The sequence below is a fragment of the Cucurbita moschata genome, unplaced genomic scaffold (genome assembly GCF_002738365.1).
Source record: "Cucurbita moschata cultivar Rifu unplaced genomic scaffold, Cmos_1.0 Cmo_Scf00015, whole genome shotgun sequence".
Lineage (NCBI taxonomy): Eukaryota > Viridiplantae > Streptophyta > Magnoliopsida > Cucurbitales > Cucurbitaceae > Cucurbita > Cucurbita moschata.
The window spans coordinates 1,611,598-1,633,642 of record NW_019268531.1 but is presented as its reverse complement, the minus strand read 5'-3'; the positions used below and the strand labels follow the sequence as shown (position 1 = coordinate 1,633,642).

Here is a 22,045-nt window from a genome sequence, read left to right as displayed (position 1 = left end):
ATTTACTAAACAGATGGACTTTCTGCAATGAGCCACAATTTGCCCATAATCACGACAACCCTCTTTAAAGCCTTCATGAACTTAAACAGCAAAATAAGCAAACCCACAGACCCAGAAAGGCAGAAACTATTTAAAAAGTGACCAAAAAAAAGCCTCCTGTTCATCAAAACCTGCTATTTCTTTGCCCATCCTTTATGTACAGTGTGTCTCTTACAAAATTGGATCCGGGTACCAACCCATCTCCTACGAACCTGTAGTTGTAAGTGAAAATCAACAAATCTATCCGACCATTTACACCTATTTGCCAAGACAATGAACCCCAACAAAACCTGTCGGTCAATCAGACAAGCAAAAGTTGTAGCAACATTTGAGGCAGAATGAAGAGCTTCTATGTCTTCTAGCCTTGTGCTGTCTCCTGCTCTGAGAAGCCGAAGTGTCTGATGCACAATCCACCTCCTTCTCTGTTTTGTCGTCCATGTTGGGAAGTGAAGATTCTTTTAACACAAATGTTTGAAGAAGATTAGAAAGAGAATCTATGACTTGTGTGAATTCTGGACGGCCATTGGGATCCTCAGACCAGCATGACTGCAAGAGAGGGGCAATATCTTCTGGGATGTCCTCAAGACTCGGTCTTATGTTCTGAATCAACAAATGGTTCATCAATTCATAACAGCAACAAAGAATTGCAAAACTGAACATACTTTTAATGTCAAAATCAAACCTTGGCTGTGGCATATGCCACCATTACATTATTTCTGCCTTTGAATGGAGTCTTGTTTGTCAGCAATTCCCAAAGAATTATTGAGAAGCTGTACACATCTGCCTTGTGATCATAGCATTTCTTACCTCCAACAGGCAATGGATCAATGCTAAATAGCTGATAAGTGAATAGATACATTAACAGAACATAACACTAGGTCATGAACTTTCCTCAAAGCATACAAAAAAAAAAGCTTACCTCAGGAGCCATCCAACGGTAAGTACCAGCCTCAGTAGTCATTTCCCCAGATATTTCCTCCCTGGCCAACCCAAAGTCGGCTAGCTTAACCCGTTGCTTGTCTTCTGTCAGCAGTAGATTGCCTGAGTAAACATGAAGAGTGGAAATAGCCTCAACGTCCTAGTTCAAGTGCCTAAGTTGAAATTTTAAGAACTTCAATTTTTTTAAGAAAAGGGCTTCTGGGGACTATGGAAAGGAAGATGATAGAGTAATGTAGATAAGAAACAGCACAGTACTTGGCTTTAAATCGCGATGAATGATGCCATTTGCATGCAAGTATGCCATTACTCGTGACAGATCTAGAGCAAGACTAAGGGAAAATTTCAAATCTGGGGTCTCTGGCCGGATGCTCCACAAGTACTTCTGGAGTGTTCCACCCTTCATAAGCTCAGTGATTATCATCAATGTCGGCTCTATGGAAGCGCCAATGAACTGTTTTAAGTAGAATAAGGTGTCAGCTAACTAATAAGAAATCAGAAAATGATGAACATTTAAATGAATGTTCACTAAATAGGCGTACAACCTTCATCTACATTACTAGATTTATAACCCATCATATTTTCCTCTAGTTTGTTCCGTTTACATATGTGCTTCCGGAGAAGCCTTTGTTTTAACTCTAATCTACAAGTTTTCCTTGGTTAGTTTAACTCTAATCTATAAGATAAAATGACGTACTTAAGCAAGAAGTATCTATGATTGTTGACGGGGAGTTCCACGTCGGCTAATTAAGAGGATGTGGTATGAGACATTTTGGGGAAACTAAAAGCAAAGGCACAAGAGCTTAAGCTTAAAGTGGACAATATCGCATCATTGTGGAAGTTTGTGATTCCTAACGAAAAGCGCATGCTCAACCTTTTAAAACTTTGAAAACCAATGGAAGTACTCAGATTGACCAAGAAAGAGACTGAGGAGACCTAAATGAACAATCCATAAACTCACTAATCTTACACTCTCTAGCCACTTCCCCAAAAGCAATAGATAATGACATTCATTTTACAACATAAAGACTACAAAACAGAGTTAAATTACAAGTTGTTCGATGTCTTGAATCTTCATAACGAAATAATAGTGAGAAACTAGAGTGAATTCTATGAGTTTTCACAAAAACAATTACCTGAATAACGTTCTCATGATTCACTCTTGATAGCAACATAACCTCCCTTTGAAATCTCTCCTTCTTTTCAGGACTTATAGCTGATGTTCTGCTTGCCTGTATAATCTTCACGGCAACAGGTTGACAATCGTACCTATACAATATCAAAATCCTTATCTAAATTGCATTAGCCATTGCAATGCATTATGAACACAAAACTAGCACCAAACCCACAGTTTTTTGAATAGTCAGGATTTGGCCTATTGCAAGCATAGAACAAACAGATACGACCCATTTCATTTTACAACCAACCGATAAATTCATCTATGGCAGCAAGCAAGCATTAGACGCATATTGTTCTTTACTGCTGACCCAGTAATTTAAAACAATCAAAGATTTCCCCACGCATAAATTACACTAAGATCATACAAAACCGAGGGTAGAATCATATGGCACAATGTGAGAACTCAAACAGGAAAAAAGAAAAAGAGAGATAAGGAAACGTACAGTCCTTGATAGACAATGGAGCATGAACCTTCCCCAATAACTTCGCCGATCTTCAAACGACGAGGGTCAATGAGCAAACTGGGTTCGATCTTGAAGATGAAGTCTGAACCGAAATCTTCAGAATCATGAACCCCAATGAAGGGACTTAAAGCACTGGAAATTGTCCTGAAGGAATTGGAGTTGGAGTTGGAGTTGGAGCAGGAGTGTTCTTCATCGGAATGGCCCGACATTGTTGGAGATCCTTCTACTTTCACTCCTCACTCAGTCTATTCCATTGGAAATGAAGCGTATCAGAAATCGGGAAACGAAAACATGAAACACGAAAAGAAGAGATTAAAAACCCAAAAACAAATAATCAGGCCTTAATCGAGTGAATGTCGTTGATTTGGAAAGAATTTAAAAAGTTGAGGACAGGGCGGAGGCAAAGCCAAAAGAGAGGGAAAAAACGAAACCCAAAAACCAGTGACGTACATTCTGGTGAAACCAATAAATTTTGGTATTAATCAAATGATTAAATTCTTGTTGCTTTTCTTTGATTATGATTACCCTGCATCAGTTGAATCGTTCTAACGCTGCCGCGTGTTATCAGATTAAAGGCTGCTTCATGATTGGTGGACTCACGTGGTGCCAAAAATTAAGAGATGTAGCAGATTGCGGCTCTGGTATTACGGAAATATTCGGGAAATTTTTGGACGTTTTTTGGGGAACCCCCCGTACGGTGGGGCCCATGTAATCGGAGAATTGGAGACACGACTTGTCGTTCGTTTCAGGATGCACCAAAATCATTTTAGTCATCGTAAAATATAAACGTGACAATAAATATTTGCTTATTTTTGGCATTTATAATTGTGGGACGTACTTTTAGGCCCAATATCGAGGCCCATCAACAGTACGCTGATCGGGCTCAAAATCCATGGTAGGCCCAATATCCAATTCATTTTTTTTATAATAATTTATTCAAATCTAATTAATTTTATTATTAACATTAAATTAAATGTATAACACGTTTTAATCCTACATTTCTATGAATTTCGAATTTAAGGCCTAATTGGTCAGATCTCAAAGACACTCTATTGAAAATTTAAAATTTAATAATTAATTTTTAAAAGTAAATATATCACAAATAAATGATTAATCATTTGACCTTAAAATAAATTTTTATTTAGTATATTCTGTCTTTTTCGTTAGATGGTGTGTGACTGAGTATATCCACAAAGTAAACACTAATTAATTAGTGGACATAATAAATAGATTAATTAATAATTAGTGTACATATAATTAAGATACCACTCCACTGGTTCATTATAATTATTCTCCTGCATGGAATAGAATACATCTTCATATTCTTCCATTAATATCTCTCCCCAACACGCCGCCGCTTGCACGTCATCCATCGTCACCGACCACCGACGGTTTCTCTCGCTTACTTCCACCAGTTTCTGTATCTCATTCTTCGCTTCCGCTAATTGCTCTTTCAGTTTCTCTATCTGAATTCATCCAAAAATCTAATTATTTCATAATAAAAAAAATGCATTTTGTTGTTTTATTACCGTATTTTGTTAATTTCTTACCGGATAAGCAAATAAAAAAGCAGTAATATTTTTAGAAACGATGTTGGATGAACACGACTCTTTAGGTGTGATATTATCCACTTTGAATATAAACTCTCGTAACTTTGGTTTCTACTTCATAAAAGGCCTCGTACCAATTGAGAGAGTATTATTTGATTATAAACTCATGGTTATTTCTTAAATTAGCTAATGTAGTACTTTCATCATCCAACACCTCCCCCTCGGACAAAGTACGTCTCCCCTTAGTCGAGACTCGACTCCTTTTTCTTTTGGAGTCTTAGTCATTTTTTACTATGCCTTCGAGGAGACTCGATTCCTTTTCTTTTGGAGTCCTCTATTCGACATTTGAGGATTTACTAATCTATTAGCATGACTAAATTTAGGGCATGACTCTGGTACCAGTACAAAGAATGATACCGATACCTTTAAATCAATCCAATTAATATATACCAATAAGAAAAATATAAATATTGAAAATAAAATAAAATATTTAATTTGAAAGAATATTGGGATATAATAGGAAAGATGTATGCTAATATATTCTCTAAATATTCAAGGAAACGGAGAAAAAGTTGGAATTATAATAATTAACCTCAGATTGAAGATGGGTTTTTTGGAGAACAGCAGAATCGTGAGCTTTTTTGAGCATGGAATATTGGTGTTCCAGTTTCTGGTTCTTCCACCGTGCACGGCGGTTCTGAAACCAGATGGCGACTTGGCTTGGATCAAGGCCTAATTCTGAAGCCAACCGATTTTTCCTCTCCGTTTCCAATTTGTGCTCGTTTCCAAAGTTCATTTCCAAAAGCTTCACTTGCTCTGAACTCAACTTCCTCTTCTTCAACCCGGCAGCGGCCTCGGCCACCTCCTTCGCTCTGCTCCTCCTCCGCCGTCGCTTCGTCGGCTTGTTTCCCTCTGCCGTACCTGAAAAACAATGGAAATCAAATAGAATTAATAATCACGTAGAAGATAAAACTGAGCGCTAATGGGTTTGAGTTATTAAAATTAAAGAACCTTGTTGGGGTAGCATTTGGGTGTAAATTTCAGGATTGTAGAGGTGGGAGATGAGTGTAGAGTTGTCGTCGTCGGGTCGGAGATTGACGGCGGCCATTGTCACCGGCGGTCAATTTGGGCAGTGGGAGAAGAGTTGGGGGCTGGTTTAAACAGGGATTGGTTTGCAACTTATTTATAGACGAATAAATAGGATTTATTTTGCTTTATTCGCAGAACTGCCTCTTTATTTTTATGTAATCACAGTTGTGCCCGGTTTTATCTTTATGAGGGTGTGGGCATGCAATTAATTAATTTTGAGTTGGAAATGGAATCTATTTTTTGGAGTATTGAGTATTAAAATTTACTTTAAAAAAATTAATCATTAAAGAAGTGAGGTACATCATGACACGTGATTCACTATATTTAATGGACTTTCAATTTTAAAAAGTTTATAATAAATATTTGAAATTTTAAAATTTTATTGAATATTGTGTATGTTTAAAAATTTATGAATCTATTATATTTCTACAAAATTCAATTATATCTCATATATTTTGTAATATTATATATATAAAAAAAAAACCTATTAAAACATTAAATATATTTAAATTTATAGATTGGAATGACACAAAAATGAACATCAATTCAAACATCCGAACCAAATAAAAAAAATGCAAGTATAGAAGAAAAAAGGAGAATGAATTTTGAAGTTAAAAATAAATTATTACATTCTAATATTATACAAACATAAAAGCTAGCTGGAATAGATGCATACTTACGTAAATAGTATTTGAACATGTACATATTAAAAGTTTGTGGATAAATATGATGACGTAGGAATGGGAGCCGACACAGACTTTCCCGAACCAGAGGGATGGCAAAAATATTTTTATAAATGGAAAAATTTTAAACAAAAACAAAGCAAATTAAAATCTACCACCTCTTAGATAATAAAAACATATAGGACGGTTACTCAAAGTGTACAATATCATACTATTGTGGAGAGTTTATGTTTATCTAACAGATATAATTAAGCGTGTTTTGCATGAAACAATTCTATATTGGGTGACTCGTGTTGATACGTGGAAATAATCTTCAATCTTAAAAGTGAATAACGCACGTACCGTAATCATGTCATGTTGCCATACTAAATCTTGAGTGTGGATCATTACAGATAATCCCGTAGAAAGTTTGCACCTAATTAGATTTTTTCCATTCTCCTGCCAAAGTTTAGAACTTTAATGTTTGGTTGGACCCTTAAGAAGAGTTAGAGCACAGAGTTAGAAAAGGTGTCTTCTTCTCCCTCGTCTAGTCGTGTTTAATGTATAGAAGCATGGTAGAATAAGTCCAAGAAGCATTGAAGCAGGGGTTAGAGAAGGGCGACCCCCACACCGAAAAAGAGAAGAAGATGGGTTTAGTTTGAACATAGACCAAGAGGAAGAGGGGCAGGAAGTCAAAGATAGAAACAAGCCCTCTCCCTCTCTCTCCCGAAGCACGCGTGTAATCTCTGTTAAGAATATTTAGTACTGAATTGTAGTTTATCATATCTACATATTTGACTTACATTTCGACTTACTACAAACTACAAATTCTATCTACACTTTCCACCGCCACAAATCTCCTTTTAAAGATCACCCATTAATTAATTAACAAGAATTATGAACCGGATTGCAGCGAGTAAAGACCCATCGCGGGGCTCTTCTTTGCTTGTTTTGTCAAGTTTTATCCCAAAGAATTTGTTCGGTGATACGTAAAAATGTATCTCTCTTTTTCTTTTGGTTTTAGTTGAATTCAGTGAATTGTATGTGGACATTGCATTCAACAAAATGGGCATAAAAAAATGGGGTTTTATATTTACGTACTTCTTTGGACTCATTTTCCATGTCGGTTTCATCCCAACTGCTTTAAAAAAAAATAAAAGGGGAAAGCTTTGTTAGTGTTTTTCCTTCCTTTTCTACTGGCATGCACAGGTGGAGTGGACTAGATTGAATGAATGACACGGTGAATTAAAAAAATAACCACTTCTAGTAAAAGAATCATTTAAAAATTGTGTAAGATCCTGTCATGTGCTGAATGGAAAAAGTATTGGATAATTTTACCACTTTCTAATTGGAACACTTGAGGCGTGCTTGGATTTAGGGATAACTCTTCTCCCTTTTACCTTCTTAAGCAAACCATATCGGATTTAAGGTGGATTTGCCAAAGAAGCATCCTTTTTGTGGTTTTATTTACCCACATACCCACATTCCCACATCGGCTTTTCCTTCCCTTTTTGGGGTAAATAAAATAAACAAAGTAATAAGCCTAAGCGTAGTTCCTGTTCTTGGAATTTGCGCGATTAAGATTTAGATAAAGCGGTGGAACGAGTGGAGCGTTTATTAAATTTAATGCGTTTGCTTAACCTAGGGTTTTTATTTATTTATTAAATTTTAAATAATAATAATAATGGAGAAATACAGAGAGGCAGCAAAAAGAGATGCATATGAGCGTGGGAGATGGGATTCCTTTGTCTGATTATTTATTTAATTATATTTAATATAATGTCTAAGCGTTTGATTAACGAAACATGGTCTCGAACTAATGGGTTTCATGTTTATCCCCGACACATTCAACCCATGTTTCCACATCTTCCAACTTCCCCTTCATATCTTATTTAATCATGCTTTTCTTGTATAATTTGGAATTAATCACAGTTATTATATTACTCTAATTTCTTAATTAAACTTTTGTTTTCTTTGTTTTTCATATTAGCTCAATTCTTTTAATTAAACTTTCAATTTATTTGTATCTAATAGATACTTAAAATTATAATTAACCTAATACATTTGTTGAATGAATGGAGAGGGGTTGTTGGAAGGCTGCCGACAGGGGACCCCCACGCTTGGAGGGCCGGTATTATGGTTTGTACCCTACTTGGGGTGTTGTTGGATGTGGTAATCTGCCAAATAACACCACTATTACATACCCATCGTTTTTTTATACATAAAAAATATTTATTTTTAATTAATTAATTATTATTATTATTATTTTATGTGTGGATGGATTCCACTCCATCGTTCTAAATAATTAAATAAAATTGAATCTTGAATTTTACTCTTAACTTTAAAAACGTGCACCATCAAAATGTCAGAAGAAGTTGTATTTCATGTTAATTAGAAGTAAAAAGAAAACTATGAATTTAAAAATGCATAGAAAATGATAATAAAATTTTAATTTTAAGTTTTATAGATATTTAAATTTAAAAGCAACATCACTAAACATCGAGACAAACAAACTCCAAGGCCTAAGGCACCCCGAGACATAATAAAAGTAGCCTATCAGTACAAGCAAAGAGAATCTCCTAAGCATGTAATTGGTTATCTTTAAAAGTGTATTAAATTATGAGTTTATCTCTAAAATTACACATTTATATCTATTTAGTTTACGAAAATAAAAAAGTATCTAATGAATTTTAAAATTTTCAATATTTTATAAAATTGACAGATATTAAAAAAAAAATTATAATGGTAAAAAAAATAAATAAATAATTGTAATTATATATGTATATTGGTTGGTGAAGTAAATAAAATAATGGTGCGGGAAACGTGGAGCATCGAGGAGAGAGAATGTAAAATGTTAACGTGTTCGATTTTGATTGGTGAGAGAGTGATTAGATTAAATTAAATTAAATTAAACTAAATTAATTAGGGTTTGAGGCATGCACATGCTCTCTTCAGCTGCTCTTTTGTTTCTTTTCTTTTTTAATTGGCCGCTGAATCTTCCAGATGTGCTTACGTGGCCCTCTTATTTTCAATTCCCAACTTGGTCTCATTTCTTCCACCAGAAGAATCAACGCTTATTTTTTTTTTTTATACTTTTTAAAATAAAATATATTAATTAAATTAGTTTATTAAAAATCGTAATTAATTAATTAATTAACGAAGTGTGGGTTTCTCCCTCTTTATAAAAATCGTAGCTTTGATTTGGATAGGCCCATTGGGCCTATCTTTACGCAGAGCCCAGTCCTTTTGTCTTGGGCCATTTCCTGACGGCCCAATCAAGAATTCTGATAAAAAATAAAAAAAAAACATGGGACCTTCTTCGAAGCTTCTTCAGACGGCCCAGCCAACTGAAGCACGTGCAGTTTTACTAACTAATAATAATTGAATTAAATTAATCCTTTTTGTTGTTTTTTTTTTATTTTTAAAATTTAAATAAAAAATAAAAAGTTGTTTAAAAAAAACGAGAAGAGAACATCTTCTAGAAGAAAGGAAAAAGGAAAAAAGAAAGGGAAATTACTAAAAACACCATGATGGTCCCATAGCTGGCAACAGGCCCAACAAAAAAACCGAAGCCCCGAAGTGTCAGCCATGATTTCGGACCATTTTTCATCTCTACCTGCCATCTGTTCTCCCTTATCATAATTTCTCTCCTTTTTTTTTATTTTTTTTTATTTTCTTAAATTACCAATTTCATCACTATTGAATTTTAAGAATATGTAAAGTTTAACTAATTAATTTAATTGATTTAACTGTAGCGAGTTAGGACTAAAAAAAGGATATTATTAACAAAAAAAAAACAAAAAAAAAACAATTTTTTTTAGTCCTATTTTGTTTTCTTTAATTTATTAATTTATTAAATTTATAGTTTTAGGTGACGTAAATCATCCAATTTGTAAGCACCCAAGTCAAAAGAAGAAATTTGGATCCAAAGCCTCCAAACCAGTCCTACTTGGAGGCTTTCGGAAATTTGGATTCCACCGGTGGGACCTGGAGGTTGAAATTCACCCTCTTTACGGGTTCGACCTCATCCTGTTTTGTTTTTCAATTCTCAAAAAGCCATCGGAAATTTGGAATCATACCCTCCGTCTTCAATTCCGCCATTGGAGTTTTTATTTTCTCGCTTACCCTACCATTTCGTTTGACCATCGTTTCAGAATCTTGTATTCTTCATGGGTAAGGGAGGGGGTTGTGTCCCGAGCAAGAAGAAGGTGCCTTCGTCTATTGCCGCCGAGGCCACAGATGATGCAAGGGCTCATGATGCCGAAAGAAGTGCCCCGATCCCTATTGAAGAAGATCAACCACCGATTGGTTCATCCGGCAATGCAACTTCTGAGGTCTCCGTCTCGGTATCGCATCCAGTTGAGAAATTGAAGATATTCATAGTGTTTTACTCCATGTACGGTCACGTCGAAAGCTTGGCGAAGAGGATGAAGAAGGGGGTTGATGGGGTGGATGGGTTTGAGGGGATTTTGTATCGAGTGCCGGAGACCTTGCCGGCGGAGGTTCTGAACCAGATGAAAGCGCCGCCCAAGGACCCGTCCATTCCGGAGATTTCAGCCGCTGAATTGGTGGCTGCGGATGGCATTTTGTTTGGTTTTCCTACCAGGTTTGGGTGTATGGCAGCGCAAATGAAGGCGTTCTTTGATTCGACGGGGCAGCTCTGGAAGGAGCAGAAGCTTGCAGGGAAGCCTGGCGGATTCTTTGTTAGCACAGGGACTCAAGGGGGCGGCCAAGAAACAACTGCGTAAGCCAATTCTATCCCCAACCCATTGTTCTCTTGCCTCTGTAGCAATTAGATACTTGTCAATTTGATATGGCCTAGGGGTATATGAATGATTTATTCACATGGTTCCACATATAACATACTCAATTGAAAATCAAACTCCAGCTGGTTTGCTTAATTCGGACTCTTCAGGCACTAATCTTGACTTAATCTTTAGGTAAACAATGGAAATACCCTTGATTGTTGTTCCACTCATTGCAATTCATTCTGTTTTTGACTCCCAAAGGAATTCTGAATGCCTCAGGTTTAATCACTTGACTTATAGATAAATTGCAGGCAGCTATGCTTCAATAAACCATTTCTTTATCCATGAGGCTTGCTTTGAAAAATCCTGGAATGTCATTTAAATTCATAACTTGGTTCATATGGATTTCCTTCTACTACGGTTCTTGTTCAATTTGAAGTCTGTCAGCACTTAGTGGAGGATTTATTGTATAGGTTTTGAGTTGCTATATACAAATTGAAGCCCTTCTTGCATTACTCAAAGAAATGATGAATTGGTTCAATTTACAATGGTTTGATCCTAAAAAGCTCCCTGGAATTGCACTTGTTGTTGCAGGTGGACTGCAATTACCCAGTTAGCACACCATGGAATGCTGTTTGTTCCCATAGGCTACACGTTTGGTGCTGGAATGTTCAAGATAGACACAATACGAGGGGGGTCTCCTTATGGTGCAGGAGTTTTTGCTGGTGATGGCTCAAGACAGCCAAGCGAAACAGAGTTGGCGCTTGCAGAGCATCAGGGCAAATACATGGCTGCCACAGTCAAGAAGCTTTTCCAGGCTTGATAAAATGTCTTGTTTTCTGTTAAAAAAAAAAAGAATTCATTCAGATTTCAGCACTCGATCCTCATTTATGATTGTTTCTTCCCTTTCTTGTCTCCATTCAAAGTATAGTGTTCTTGTGTTTGTATGGGCATTTTTTCTACGTTACATGATTGTGCAAAACATACAATGCCCTGTGCGGGATTGTTTTTCTATCGTCTTTCTGTACATGGTTTATGATTCATGGATATGGTGTTTGTTAAATAATATTGTGAAATGTGGAAATTTTCTTATTAAACCTTCTTTGTATTGATTATTCGACACGAGAATATCTAATTTTTAGGGGGTTCGGGTTGCTAGAACGGTTCATGGCCTCACGGTTTGGGGTTTCGAATTCGTCCTTCTGTAGGACAGTCATAATCTGGTAATCTTCATCCATCCATCCCTTTTTCTTGCAGTGGCTCATCCAAGCATCAACTGAAGCAGCTTCAACTTCCTCTTATTGTCTATCTGCTCCACACTTGAGGTTGGTGCTTTTTCTTCTTTATTTCCTTTGTCCTCTACCTCTATCAGTATATATATGCTGCTTGGAACAGATCTGGTTGCAGCAAACTTTGAGAAATCATCTATTTTCTCTCTTCTGTTTCCCTTTTGGGTGTGGTTTTGTTGGATTGTTCTTGTAACCTTTCGAGATTTGATGAAACCTTGTTATAAAGTGTAAGATCCACGTCGGTTGGAGAGGGGAACGAAATATTTCTTATAAGGGTGTGAAAACCTCCATCCAGTAGTCACATTTTAAAAGCTAATGGCAATATGTAACGGGCCAAAGTGGACAATATTTACTCGCTTAGACGGTTACAGTCATGCTCCAAATTATGTAAGAAGAATAATGGTTATAACATGACTAAATTGTATAATGTTCTACTCAGGGATGCTATTTCAAGACCTGATGGCATGTTGACGAGTGGGACTTGAACAACGTCCAGACTGAGCACGACAAGAACATCCAAAGGTATCAAGAGGAAGAGGGCACCACCATGGAACATATGCCAAAAGCAATGTGCTTGACTACTGAACAGCTAGCAAACAATGCTGCATGGAAGCCGCCAAAAGGCGTGTGATGCCGGCCACAATCGGGACGACGACGTCTCCAGAAGCGTAAAAAAAGGCCTGGACTCTGGCCGCCGTCTCAATCCAAATCGGTCCATGCTCCAAGTTGATTGGCGGACTGACTTATCACCTTTCTAGATCCGACTGGGGCACATCGTCGGCCCCCGCTTCCCTTCTAAGCACTATTTGACTCTTTTTTTAAAGTCCTTTTCATCTTTCCTTCGGGGTACTTGTTTGCTATTGGTCTCTCGCCTATATTTAGCCTTGGACAGAATTTACCACGTTGGCTGGTCGGGAAGAAGCATACCGCCCGCAGCGCAGGTTGGAAGAGGCGTTGAAAGCTCCTGGTTTGATAAGTAGCCGACGGGTGGGGGCGTTGGCGAGGCAAGATGTTGGTCACAATGCTGTCTACTTCAAACAATCAAGAGTTATGACAGAAACCATACACAAGGCAAATTACTAGAATACCCTTGACATATTTTTAAAATGCACGACTAACTAATATGTCAATATATTTTTTTAATCAACACAATAATAACTAATAATAAATTTTACTTGTATATGCTATTTAATAGTTATGTAATTAAATTATTAATAATTACTAATTAAAATCAAATCCAATATTTCAATTTTTATAAAAAATTACGTGTAATAAAAAAATCAAATAATGAAGAAGTGGAAGCCAACAAAATAAGGAAATCATGTGCTGGATTAGATTTAAGACAGGAATTCATTTCATTCTCGTTCTTTTCTTCTTTCCAATAACAAAATTTATAAATAAAATTTAATCGCTTTTAATTTTATTTTGAAATTACTTAAAATTTAAAAAAGAAAAGAGGACCAAAATTGCATTTTTTTTATTTTTTATTTTTTGGGAAGATTTTTGCACCTAAACCCCTCTTAATTTTCAATTTTATCAAATTGGCACTGAATTTAGATATTTGTTACGAATTTCCCTCTCTTTTTTTTTTTTTATGTTATTTTCGATATTCGATTCGATTCGATTTTTCTTACAGGACACAAAAGAACAAAACTGAGCAGCGAGGGAGACGGGAGAAGCAGAGAGAAAGAGAGAGAGAGATGGCGGATACACTGAGCGCTTTGAGACTTCTAATGGCGTCCCATAATCCTCCGCTTGACGCCTTGGTTGTTCCTTCAGAGGACTATCACCAGGTTTTCTCCTTCCTGCTTCCAATCAGCTGTATCAATCAATAACTAGCTTCTGCGGTTTCTGAAGTTTTATCTCCGGTTAATTTTCGGAGAATCTGTATTGAGCTATTTGTTCCACGTTTCGCTTCTTGAGTTATGATTGAAAGTCTGCAATGGTCTATTTCTGATCGATCAGGTCGCTAAGTGCGATGAGATGACCTGTTTAGTTCATCTCTTGTGCAATAGTCTTCCTAATTTGACATTTCGCTTTTTTTATTCTCATTATCGTTGTAATACATTTTATGGCGGTTTTCTTTTTCTTTCTTTGATTTCTTGTCATGGGAGTAATTATGTGGTTAATAATGGTCGTCTGTGTGTAATAGTCCTCTTAATTATGTTGCAGAGTGAATATGTATCTGCGAGAGATAAGCGACGTGAATTTGTTTCGGGTTTCACCGGAAGTGCTGGTAAGTATTGCCAGTAAGAAAGTTTTCATGACCACTACGTTTTCTTTTTGTTGCTTCAGTGAAGTTTATACTACTAACTGATGTTGCATTTAAAAAAATATGGAGGAGCGAAGAAAGAATGAGGATGATCAAAAGTTTTATGCTGGTTTACTACTTCATGAATCTACATCTGGCCAAGCGAATCCACTAAGAAAAGATGCCTAGTTTCAAAAAGAAAGATGTAAAGTTCACTAATAAAAATGAGCTAACGCATAGAAAGGTTCTCAAACTTACAATCCACTACGTGAAGGCAATCAAAATCTCAGAGATTCATTATGAAAGCTTCCAAAGATTTTATTACGGCTTAAACATTAACTGATCTCTACCTTTTAAAGGATAATTGATGTCGTGTACAACCAATACGAACTATCGATAGTTTTAATAATAATTGTTATTAGTCCCATAAAAAAGAAAACTAATAATTTTGATTATGACTTGCCATGGCGCCTAACCATATTTGATCATTAGTCAGTTCCACTTTTTTAATCGTAGCTAGAATTTCTGTTGCAATTTTAATAGAGAGTAGAAAATGCTTTCTGAGTAGTCTACTCAGCCCATTTGATGATCACTGTTCAAGTTCACTCTCTTTGATCCTTTTCCATCTTTTGGATCCTTTTGTTTTTATGAAGGTCTGGCACTTATAACCCAGAAACAAGCATTACTGTGGACCGATGGCCGGTATTTTCTGCAGGCAATTCAGCAGCTTAGTGATCAGTGGAAACTTATGCGAATTGGAGAGGATCCTTCTGAAGATCTCTGGATGGCAGATGTATGTGACAGTTTATTTGATGATTTCACTTCACATTACAATAAGGGGAACTTGAAACTTAAGTTCATAATTTATTTCTGGAATTAATGAGAGTGAAGATGCACTGTTCAAATACTACTGTAACCCTTCTATTTGGGTTTCTACTAGAAACTTCCCAAACTATTTACACTGTGTTTTCCGTCAATGGTTTAAATTTTTCTCAGTTTTGCATACAAATGTAATATCAAACACTCTTTTTGAACTTAATTACAATTATTCAGATCTCCTGTGCTGTTATACTGACGGTAGTTGTTGTTGTTCTGTGTTTCTAAATATGAACACCTAGATCTGGTTGAATCTTGTTTTACTTGTCCTGAAGTAGGATTTTGGAGTTTAAATGAGATTCTAAAAGTTTTTATAATTCATGATGCATTTGTAAATTTTTCCTTGATTGGACGGAAAGCTACCTATCTTCTCTGTCCTTTATCTTCAATGCTAAATTCTTGAAGTGACTTTGAAACATCATCATCATCAAATACGGCTCATATTGTTCTGTATGAAGATAATTGCTTCTTGCCAGGCTGAGGTAGTTTTTTCAATTTTGTATCAGAATCTGCCAGCGGATGCAGCCGTTGGAGTGGATCCTTGGTGTGTGTCAGTGGACACTGCACAAAAGTGGATCCACGCATTTTCCAAGAAGCAGCAGAAGCTGGTTCAAACTTCCACAAACTTAGTTGATGAAGTTTGGAAGAATCGACCACCACCAGAAATAAATCCTGTTATCATACACCCACTTGAATATGCTGGCCGCTCTGTTGAAGATAAGTTGAAGACTTTGAGAGCAAAGCTCTCGCAAGAGAAAGCTCATGGTTTAATTGTGGTTGGACTTGATGAAGTGAGTTTTCTTTCTTCAGCCGTGCTTATTAAAATAGTGTTGTGTTCTTGTGTTGGTTTTTTCTGATTGGACCAGAGGCTTCTGTCTTAGATGTTTTACCTACCTCTTACAAAGAATGCATCCTGTTTACTGATATGATGCAATACATTATAAAAATGAAAATATGCAGGTAGCTTGGTTGTACAACATCCGTGGGAGTGATGTGTCATACTGTCCAGTTGTACATGCATTTGCAATAGTGACACTCAATTCAGCATTCTTTTACGTGGAGAAGAGGAAGGTTTCTGATGAGGTGTGCCAAGACACATGCGTCATGTTTTGTATCATAAAAGTTGTGCATATAAAATAGAAAGGAATCGTTGATTTTGGATATCATTATAGTATTTGATTTCAGTAGTTCTTTTAAAAAAGAGGTTAAATATTTGGAGCATAATTTTGAGCTTTGTTTTCATTTACATTTAACTCTCTTTATTAAGGTTTAGACCGCTCAAAGTGAATATCTCATCTTCAGGTGCGCTTGTACATGGAAAAAAATGGAATTGAAGTTCGGGACTATAGTGCAGTAATAACAGATGTGTCCTCACTTGCATCTAATCAACTTAACATGTCATCTAGTTCAATCGACATTGCAGGATCTAATGGAACTAAAGTAGAAAGCCAGAGTTCTGGCCTCATATGGGCTGATCCTGCACAATGCTGCTATGCTTTGTATTCTAAACTGAACTCTGATAAAGTTCTCCTGCAACAGTCGCCATTGGCTCTTGCAAAAGCTCTCAAGGTAGCATTTTGATTTCCCTGTCAATTTTTATTTTTTTCCTTCAAAGAATGATATGGTCGTGTTTGTTAAGTTTATCATCATGTTCAAGCATAAAGCCAATACACTGGTGTCTGGGATGAATAAATTATAACATGATCTTATTATCTGTTCCTGACAGTCAACTTTCAATTTATTGAACCTCTTCTTGAAACTTGAACAACATGGTTAAAATGAAATTCCTTTTCAAAGACTTCTTTTTTTTTTTTTTTTCTCATTGCTTAACTACTTTGATCGACCAATTATTCTATAGAACTCTGTTGAGTTGGACGGACTAAAGAATGCACACATTCGGGATGGTGCAGCTGTTGTACAATATCTTGTGTGGCTGGACAAGCAGGTATGTGAAGCCTAGCATCTAAAGTTTGTATCATGTTGATTGATAAAACGTTTACATTCACTTCAGTTGACCTTTTACTGAGCCCCAAAAAACAGATATTGATGTTTCATATTACACTTTCTGATTCCTAGCTCGGTTTAAAAATTGCAGCTGCAAGAGACTTATGGAGCTTCTGGTTACTTTCTGGAAGGGGATGGAGTGAGGAAGCCCAAACCGTCGTGAGTTCTATACTCATTTTCGTGATTAAGCCATCAGCGTTGTTGCAATTTTTTGGAGCAAAAAATGTTCTTGTTGATGAAAAGAAATTATGCCAACTTCAACATGCTCACATCGTTGACATTGCAGACATCATTTTACTAATCATATTTTAATGTCGTCCCTTTGGAGACATCTGACTAATCATATTTTAATGTCAAACAAATCATGTTAGGGACTCGGAGAAACTGACAGAAGTTAGTGTAAGTGATAAGCTTGAAGCTTTCCGAGCATCAAAGAAGGTCAGCTACATTTTTAGTACGTTTCAGTCTGTACACTTATGCATGTTTTCGCTCCTCTCTTTTTTGATATGAATATATACAATATAAACTAAGAATGTTAGATGATTATGTTTTATTCTGGACCCATTGTCTAGCATACTTCAGGAGAAACAAACATACCTGTAAGTGCATAATAAATTGTTCAATGTAGTCCATTCAAGATTCAGCTAGGAGGTCAGTTTCATCTTTTACATGTTTCACTTTGTAATCTGTATGTTTATGGATGTCTTTTTTCCCCTCTTTAAAATAAATATACGATATAGCGAAGAATAAAAGTGATTAAAATTTACTCGGAACCTCAAGTCTAGCATACTTCTGGAGAAGCAGGCACATCTTCAATTACAACATAAGTTATTCTAATGTAGCCCAGCCAAGAATTACATGTTACTGCGGAGCCCTTCTTATTTCATTAGCCAGCATTAGCTAATCCTCCTACATCCTGTGCATTCATTTCTTTCAGAGGTTCAGATATCTGTTGGGTTTTTTGAGAATTTTCATCAGCAGCCACGCAGACTTTCAGCAGAGCAGAATATGTTAAAAGACGTTTTAAAGAATGATTCATGTATCTAAGAATATAAGCTAGTCATGCTGCAAAAAGAGATAAACCTAAAATCGAGACTTTCTTGAGGATTAGTTCCATGAAAATAGAGAAAAACTTGACGGCAGAACTTTTTTTCTTTTCTAAATATATGTTAGTTATACTGAATTGGACTTATATTTATTTGAATTTGCATTCTAGCATGCACATCACAATCCCACAATTTTCATTGGTTGAATAGAAAATGCCTGCCTTAATTGTCTCTACATGCGTGCTGATTTTGGAAATGATAGGGATTGATTGTGATAGAACCTAACAAGTTTGTTTCTTTCCAAGATCCAGAAACTATTCTAGCTTCTACCACCAACAGTCTAACCCTTTTCCCTTTTTCCTTCCCTATACGTCCAGTATCCAGCATGAGACAGCAGCTACCTAACTTGTCGTTCTTCTGTTCACTTCACTAAAAGCTGACCGACTATAGAAAAAGACAATTCTTTCCCAATTAACTACTTCCCTCTGACTCTCAACCTTTACTTACCTCCTTACTTTCACGCTTGTTCCTTCAAGTGTAAATGAAGCGAACTTTCAGCCTTACATTTTGTTCTTACTTTTCAGCATTTTAGAGGCCTAAGTTTCCCTACTATTTCCTCTGTTGGTCCAAATGCTGCAATTATACATTATGGACCACAAGCAGAGACGTGTGCCGAGTTGGATCCTGAAAGCATGTATCTTTTTGACTCAGGAGCTCAGGTTAGTTCGGTATTCTAGCACAAAATGATGCTAATGATGATCTTCTTTCTGCTTTGACTCCTAACCCTAGTGGTCGTACTTTTCATTGATGAAATTAATTCTGCAGTTTTTGTTGATGAAATTAATTCTGTTTCAATTCTTCACTCTTTCTTTTTTTTTTTTTTGTTTTTTTGTATATTTTCTAGTATTTGGATGGAACAACCGATATCACACGGACAGTCCATTTTGGATTACCTTCAGCTCATGAAAAAGCTTGTTATACTGCAGTGAGTTACTTTGATTATTAAGGAAAAAGTTCATTGCTTTATGTATTTGTTCTCTTTTCTGTAGTTGGCTCTGTATCAACCGACTTTACAAATTAGTTAACCTTGTAGAATTTAGTGTGCTTTTTAACTGTTATTTATATTATATTTATTATTTTTTACCAAGAAACTTCCTTTTCATCAATGTATGAAGAGAACAAAAGAAGCAGACAAAATGTTTTAACTGTCAAAGGAGATTATAGAAGTAACTACTCTAGTTGGTCAGAGAAGAATAATAATTAAGTAAGAGATTAGAGAGTAAAGAACTCAGAAGCCATGAAACTTATGATATCCATTGTTCAGAAACCTTTCAAGAGTTACCTTGAAAGGTTCTCTTGCTCCTTCGTTACTCTCCCTTTGAGCTCATAGAATTGAGCATCATTTCACGACTTGAACTTCTTCCAAATTTCTTGTCTAGTTGGAAGATAAAGAAACTCCTCTTTGATTTCTAGTTCCATAGAAGGGTAAAATTATTAATCCCCTAGATCTTTGTAAAGTATTCTAATCCTAATTTGCGTACCGTGAGTTTTTGCATGCAAGTGCTTATCTAGTACTTTCTAAATGACATCTTCCTTGAAGAAGATCAGACTGATCCCATGGAGAAGGTCAATCCATTCAGTTTGCATTGTGATTAGGAGGGTGTTTTCTGGAATCATATACCTTTCTTGTCAGGACTGTTTTGTTACTTTCAGGTAGGTTAGAGTTTGGTTCACCAGTCAAAATTTGTTTCTGATTGGGGATGGATAGATTTTTATTTTTTGAACTTAAGATTGATTTTTTTAGACTTTGTAGTGATAAGGATATTCTTCTATTGGGTAGTATTCTCGTCTGTGTACAACAAATACGCATGCATCTTTTTTTTTTCTTTTGAGTTCCCTTTTTTGGGTGGAGGATTCACATCTCTGACATCTTAGTTGAAGGCATATGCGTTAATAACTAGTCGAGCTATGCTCAGGTTGGCTATGAATATATGTATTTATATCTTAAGCACTATTAAGCACTATTTAATGAATTAATTAAGAAATTGAAACCTTATGCGGGGAAACTAATTTATGCTAGCCGCAACAATATGAAATGAATTATAAATCATATGGTTTTGAATAATATAAATGGAATAGTTGTTGGCTTAGGTGTTTAGCAAACTGTCATTACTGTCACGATGTCTCTTTAAAAGTTCGGCCCAAAGATCATTATTAGAATTTGCTGTCCGCACGTAGGTAAGAATGGAGATTATCAATAAGGCGGAAGTCCTTCTATATGAACTGCCTAAATTTATATTGCTATTTGGATTTGTCTTACTGAAGCGACATCTTTACAGGTTCTCAAAGGCCATATTGCTTTGGGAAATGCAAGATTTCCAAATGGCACAAATGGTAGGAGTTCTCACCTTTTCTACCCCTTTTCTTTTTTTCTTTTTTCTTTTTTTTTTTTCACAATAAGCTGATCAAATATACATTTGACTTCCTATTTACAGGCCAGCAATTGGATATTCTTGCTCGAGTTCCTTTGTGGAAGGATGGTCTGGATTATCTACATGGCACTGGCCATGGAATTGGTTCTTTCCTTAATGTTCATGAAGGTAAAGAAAAACTATTGTCTTCCACATTTCTTATTCAATAATTAGCTGTGATCAAAGTAATGATTTCTTAGTATCTTCTCATCAGGGCCTCATTTAATTAGTTTCAGACCTCGTGCTCGAAATATTCCACTTCAAGCTTCAATGACTGTTACGGATGGTAAGTATTAGGGCGTCAATGATATTCATTAACACTTACTATTGAACTCTTTTGTTACATGGTTTCACTTTCCATATTGGTCGAACAAATAGCTAACCAAACCTACCTAAGATAGTTTTCTGAACTCGGTTATTTAGTTGGATTTCCGAAACATAAATAGCTTAGATTTTGTCCTAGAACCATTTCTTGCTGATATCTCTAACTGAAATTCTCAGAGCCTGGCTATTACGAGGATGGTGCCTTCGGTATTAGATTGGAGAATGTACTTATAGTAAAGGACGCTGACACAAAATTTAATTTTGGCGATAAAGGCTACTTATCATTCGAGCACATAACATGGGTAAAACTTTTTATTTTCATCAATCTTTGTTAAAATAGTGAAGCAATATTTAATCATGGTAACTTTTGGTTGTGGGTTAGGCACCGTACCAGAGAAAGTTGATCGACACAAGTCTTCTCACAAGTGAGGAATTGGATTGGTTGAACAGTTACCATTCAAAATGTAGGGATATTCTTGCTCCATATTTGGATGAATCCGAGAAGGCATGGCTGAATAACGCCACTGAGCCAATACCTGCCTGATGATATCTCTGGGAAATCATTACTGAAGTATTTTTTCAGTCCTCATGCTCCGCTTGCCCATATCTCTTTTCATTTAATAATTTCGTTTTTGTTCGTCTCGTTGCCTTTCGAACATTTTAAAAAGTCGAGGATTGTTACTTTCCTTTCCTCACCTCGTCAATATTTGGTTCTAAGTTCCATCCATCACTGTATCCAACCCCCCCAACTAATTTTAGTGATATAGTTATTTTCTATCTAAATCTGGTTGAAGCTCCTAGGTCATCCAACATGCATACATTGGCTAGAAGTGAGGTTGGAAATTTGCTTGATCAGGTGCACAATCTTAGTCTTCATCTTTCATATTGAAATACACATATCGTTTTCAACGCTTACTTAAGGTATTTGAAGTTGTATGAAGTCCTGATGTATGTTTTACATGCACATGAACCTCACTATCTTACAAAAGTGGTTGATTTAGAGAATCATTTTTTTAAAACTATTTTGTCTAAATACTAATTTTCTATTTCTAAACGCCTCTTAATTAATTAATTAATTAATTTTATTTATATTATTCAAGGGATTGTCGATTTATTA

The 22,045-nt window shown here is 35.9% G+C and overlaps 4 protein-coding genes across 5 annotated transcripts; 2 read left to right on the top strand and 2 right to left on the bottom strand.

The window, feature by feature from the left end:
- Positions 1–159: 159 nt before the first annotated feature.
- On the bottom strand, positions 160–3,055 carry LOC111453575 (serine/threonine-protein kinase STY17-like). The gene is made up of 6 exons (XM_023094712.1): positions 2,598–3,055; positions 2,112–2,244; positions 1,234–1,429; positions 959–1,080; positions 722–877; positions 160–639 (listed from the first exon to the last, which is right to left on the bottom strand). Exons 1-6 carry the CDS (start codon positions 2,825–2,827, stop codon positions 337–339), a joined length of 1,140 nt encoding a protein of 379 aa, XP_022950480.1. The 5' UTR covers positions 2,828–3,055; the 3' UTR covers positions 160–336.
- Positions 3,056–3,757: 702 nt separating this feature from the next.
- LOC111453582 (homeobox-leucine zipper protein ATHB-40-like) lies at positions 3,758–5,344 on the bottom strand. The gene is made up of 3 exons (XM_023094722.1): positions 5,180–5,344; positions 4,761–5,089; positions 3,758–4,084 (listed from the first exon to the last, which is right to left on the bottom strand). Exons 1-3 carry the CDS (start codon positions 5,274–5,276, stop codon positions 3,854–3,856), a joined length of 657 nt encoding a protein of 218 aa, XP_022950490.1. The 5' UTR covers positions 5,277–5,344; the 3' UTR covers positions 3,758–3,853.
- A 4,511-nt stretch (positions 5,345–9,855) lies between these two features.
- LOC111453179 (probable NAD(P)H dehydrogenase (quinone) FQR1-like 2) lies at positions 9,856–11,764 on the top strand. The gene is made up of 2 exons (XM_023094165.1): positions 9,856–10,663; positions 11,262–11,764. The coding sequence occupies exons 1-2, from the start codon at positions 10,089–10,091 to the stop codon at positions 11,488–11,490; spliced, it is 804 nt and encodes a 267-aa protein (XP_022949933.1). The 5' UTR covers positions 9,856–10,088; the 3' UTR covers positions 11,491–11,764.
- A 1,796-nt stretch (positions 11,765–13,560) lies between these two features.
- LOC111453176 (probable Xaa-Pro aminopeptidase P) lies at positions 13,561–21,933 on the top strand. Of its 2 annotated transcripts, none has more exons than XM_023094162.1 (16): positions 13,561–13,749; positions 14,129–14,192; positions 14,861–15,000; positions 15,590–15,874; positions 16,044–16,166; positions 16,386–16,652; positions 16,942–17,028; positions 17,179–17,246; positions 17,459–17,525; positions 18,718–18,852; positions 19,038–19,118; positions 20,473–20,527; positions 20,629–20,733; positions 20,819–20,890; positions 21,106–21,230; positions 21,311–21,933. In XM_023094162.1, exons 1-16 carry the CDS (start codon positions 13,657–13,659, stop codon positions 21,470–21,472), a joined length of 1,929 nt encoding a protein of 642 aa, XP_022949930.1. In that variant the 5' UTR covers positions 13,561–13,656; the 3' UTR covers positions 21,473–21,933. The 2 variants fall into 2 exon arrangements, with proteins under 2 accessions (XP_022949930.1, XP_022949931.1); XM_023094163.1 differs by lacking the exon at positions 13,561–13,749 and adding an exon at positions 13,756–13,901.
- The last annotated feature ends 112 nt before the right edge of the window (positions 21,934–22,045 follow it).

Excerpts from the sequence above, each read along its gene's own strand:
- LOC111453575 (XM_023094712.1), bottom strand. The coding sequence starts at position 2,827 with ATGTCGGGCCATTCCGATGAAGAACACTCCTGCTCCAACTCCAACTCC. Across the intron at positions 2,245-2,597 it reads TCCATTGTCTATCAAGGACT|GTACGATTGTCAACCTGTTG; the intron begins GTACGTTTCCTT and ends GATATTGTATAG. Across the intron at positions 640-721 it reads TGGCATATGCCACAGCCAAG|AACATAAGACCGAGTCTTGA; the intron begins GTTTGATTTTGA and ends TTGTTGATTCAG.
- LOC111453582 (XM_023094722.1), bottom strand. The coding sequence starts at position 5,276 with ATGGCCGCCGTCAATCTCCGACCCGACGACGACAACTCTACACTCATC. Across the intron at positions 5,090-5,179 it reads CCAAATGCTACCCCAACAAG|GTACGGCAGAGGGAAACAAG; the intron begins GTTCTTTAATTT and ends ATTGTTTTTCAG. Across the intron at positions 4,085-4,760 it reads AAACCCATCTTCAATCTGAG|ATAGAGAAACTGAAAGAGCA; the intron begins GTTAATTATTAT and ends GGATGAATTCAG.
- LOC111453179 (XM_023094165.1), top strand. The coding sequence starts at position 10,089 with ATGGGTAAGGGAGGGGGTTGTGTCCCGAGCAAGAAGAAGGTGCCTTCG. Across the intron at positions 10,664-11,261 it reads GGCGGCCAAGAAACAACTGC|GTGGACTGCAATTACCCAGT; the intron begins GTAAGCCAATTC and ends TTGTTGTTGCAG.
- LOC111453176 (XM_023094162.1), top strand. The coding sequence starts at position 13,657 with ATGGCGGATACACTGAGCGCTTTGAGACTTCTAATGGCGTCCCATAAT. Across the intron at positions 15,001-15,589 it reads AAGATCTCTGGATGGCAGAT|AATCTGCCAGCGGATGCAGC; the intron begins GTATGTGACAGT and ends ATTTTGTATCAG. Across the intron at positions 20,528-20,628 it reads ATTTCCAAATGGCACAAATG|GCCAGCAATTGGATATTCTT; the intron begins GTAGGAGTTCTC and ends TCCTATTTACAG.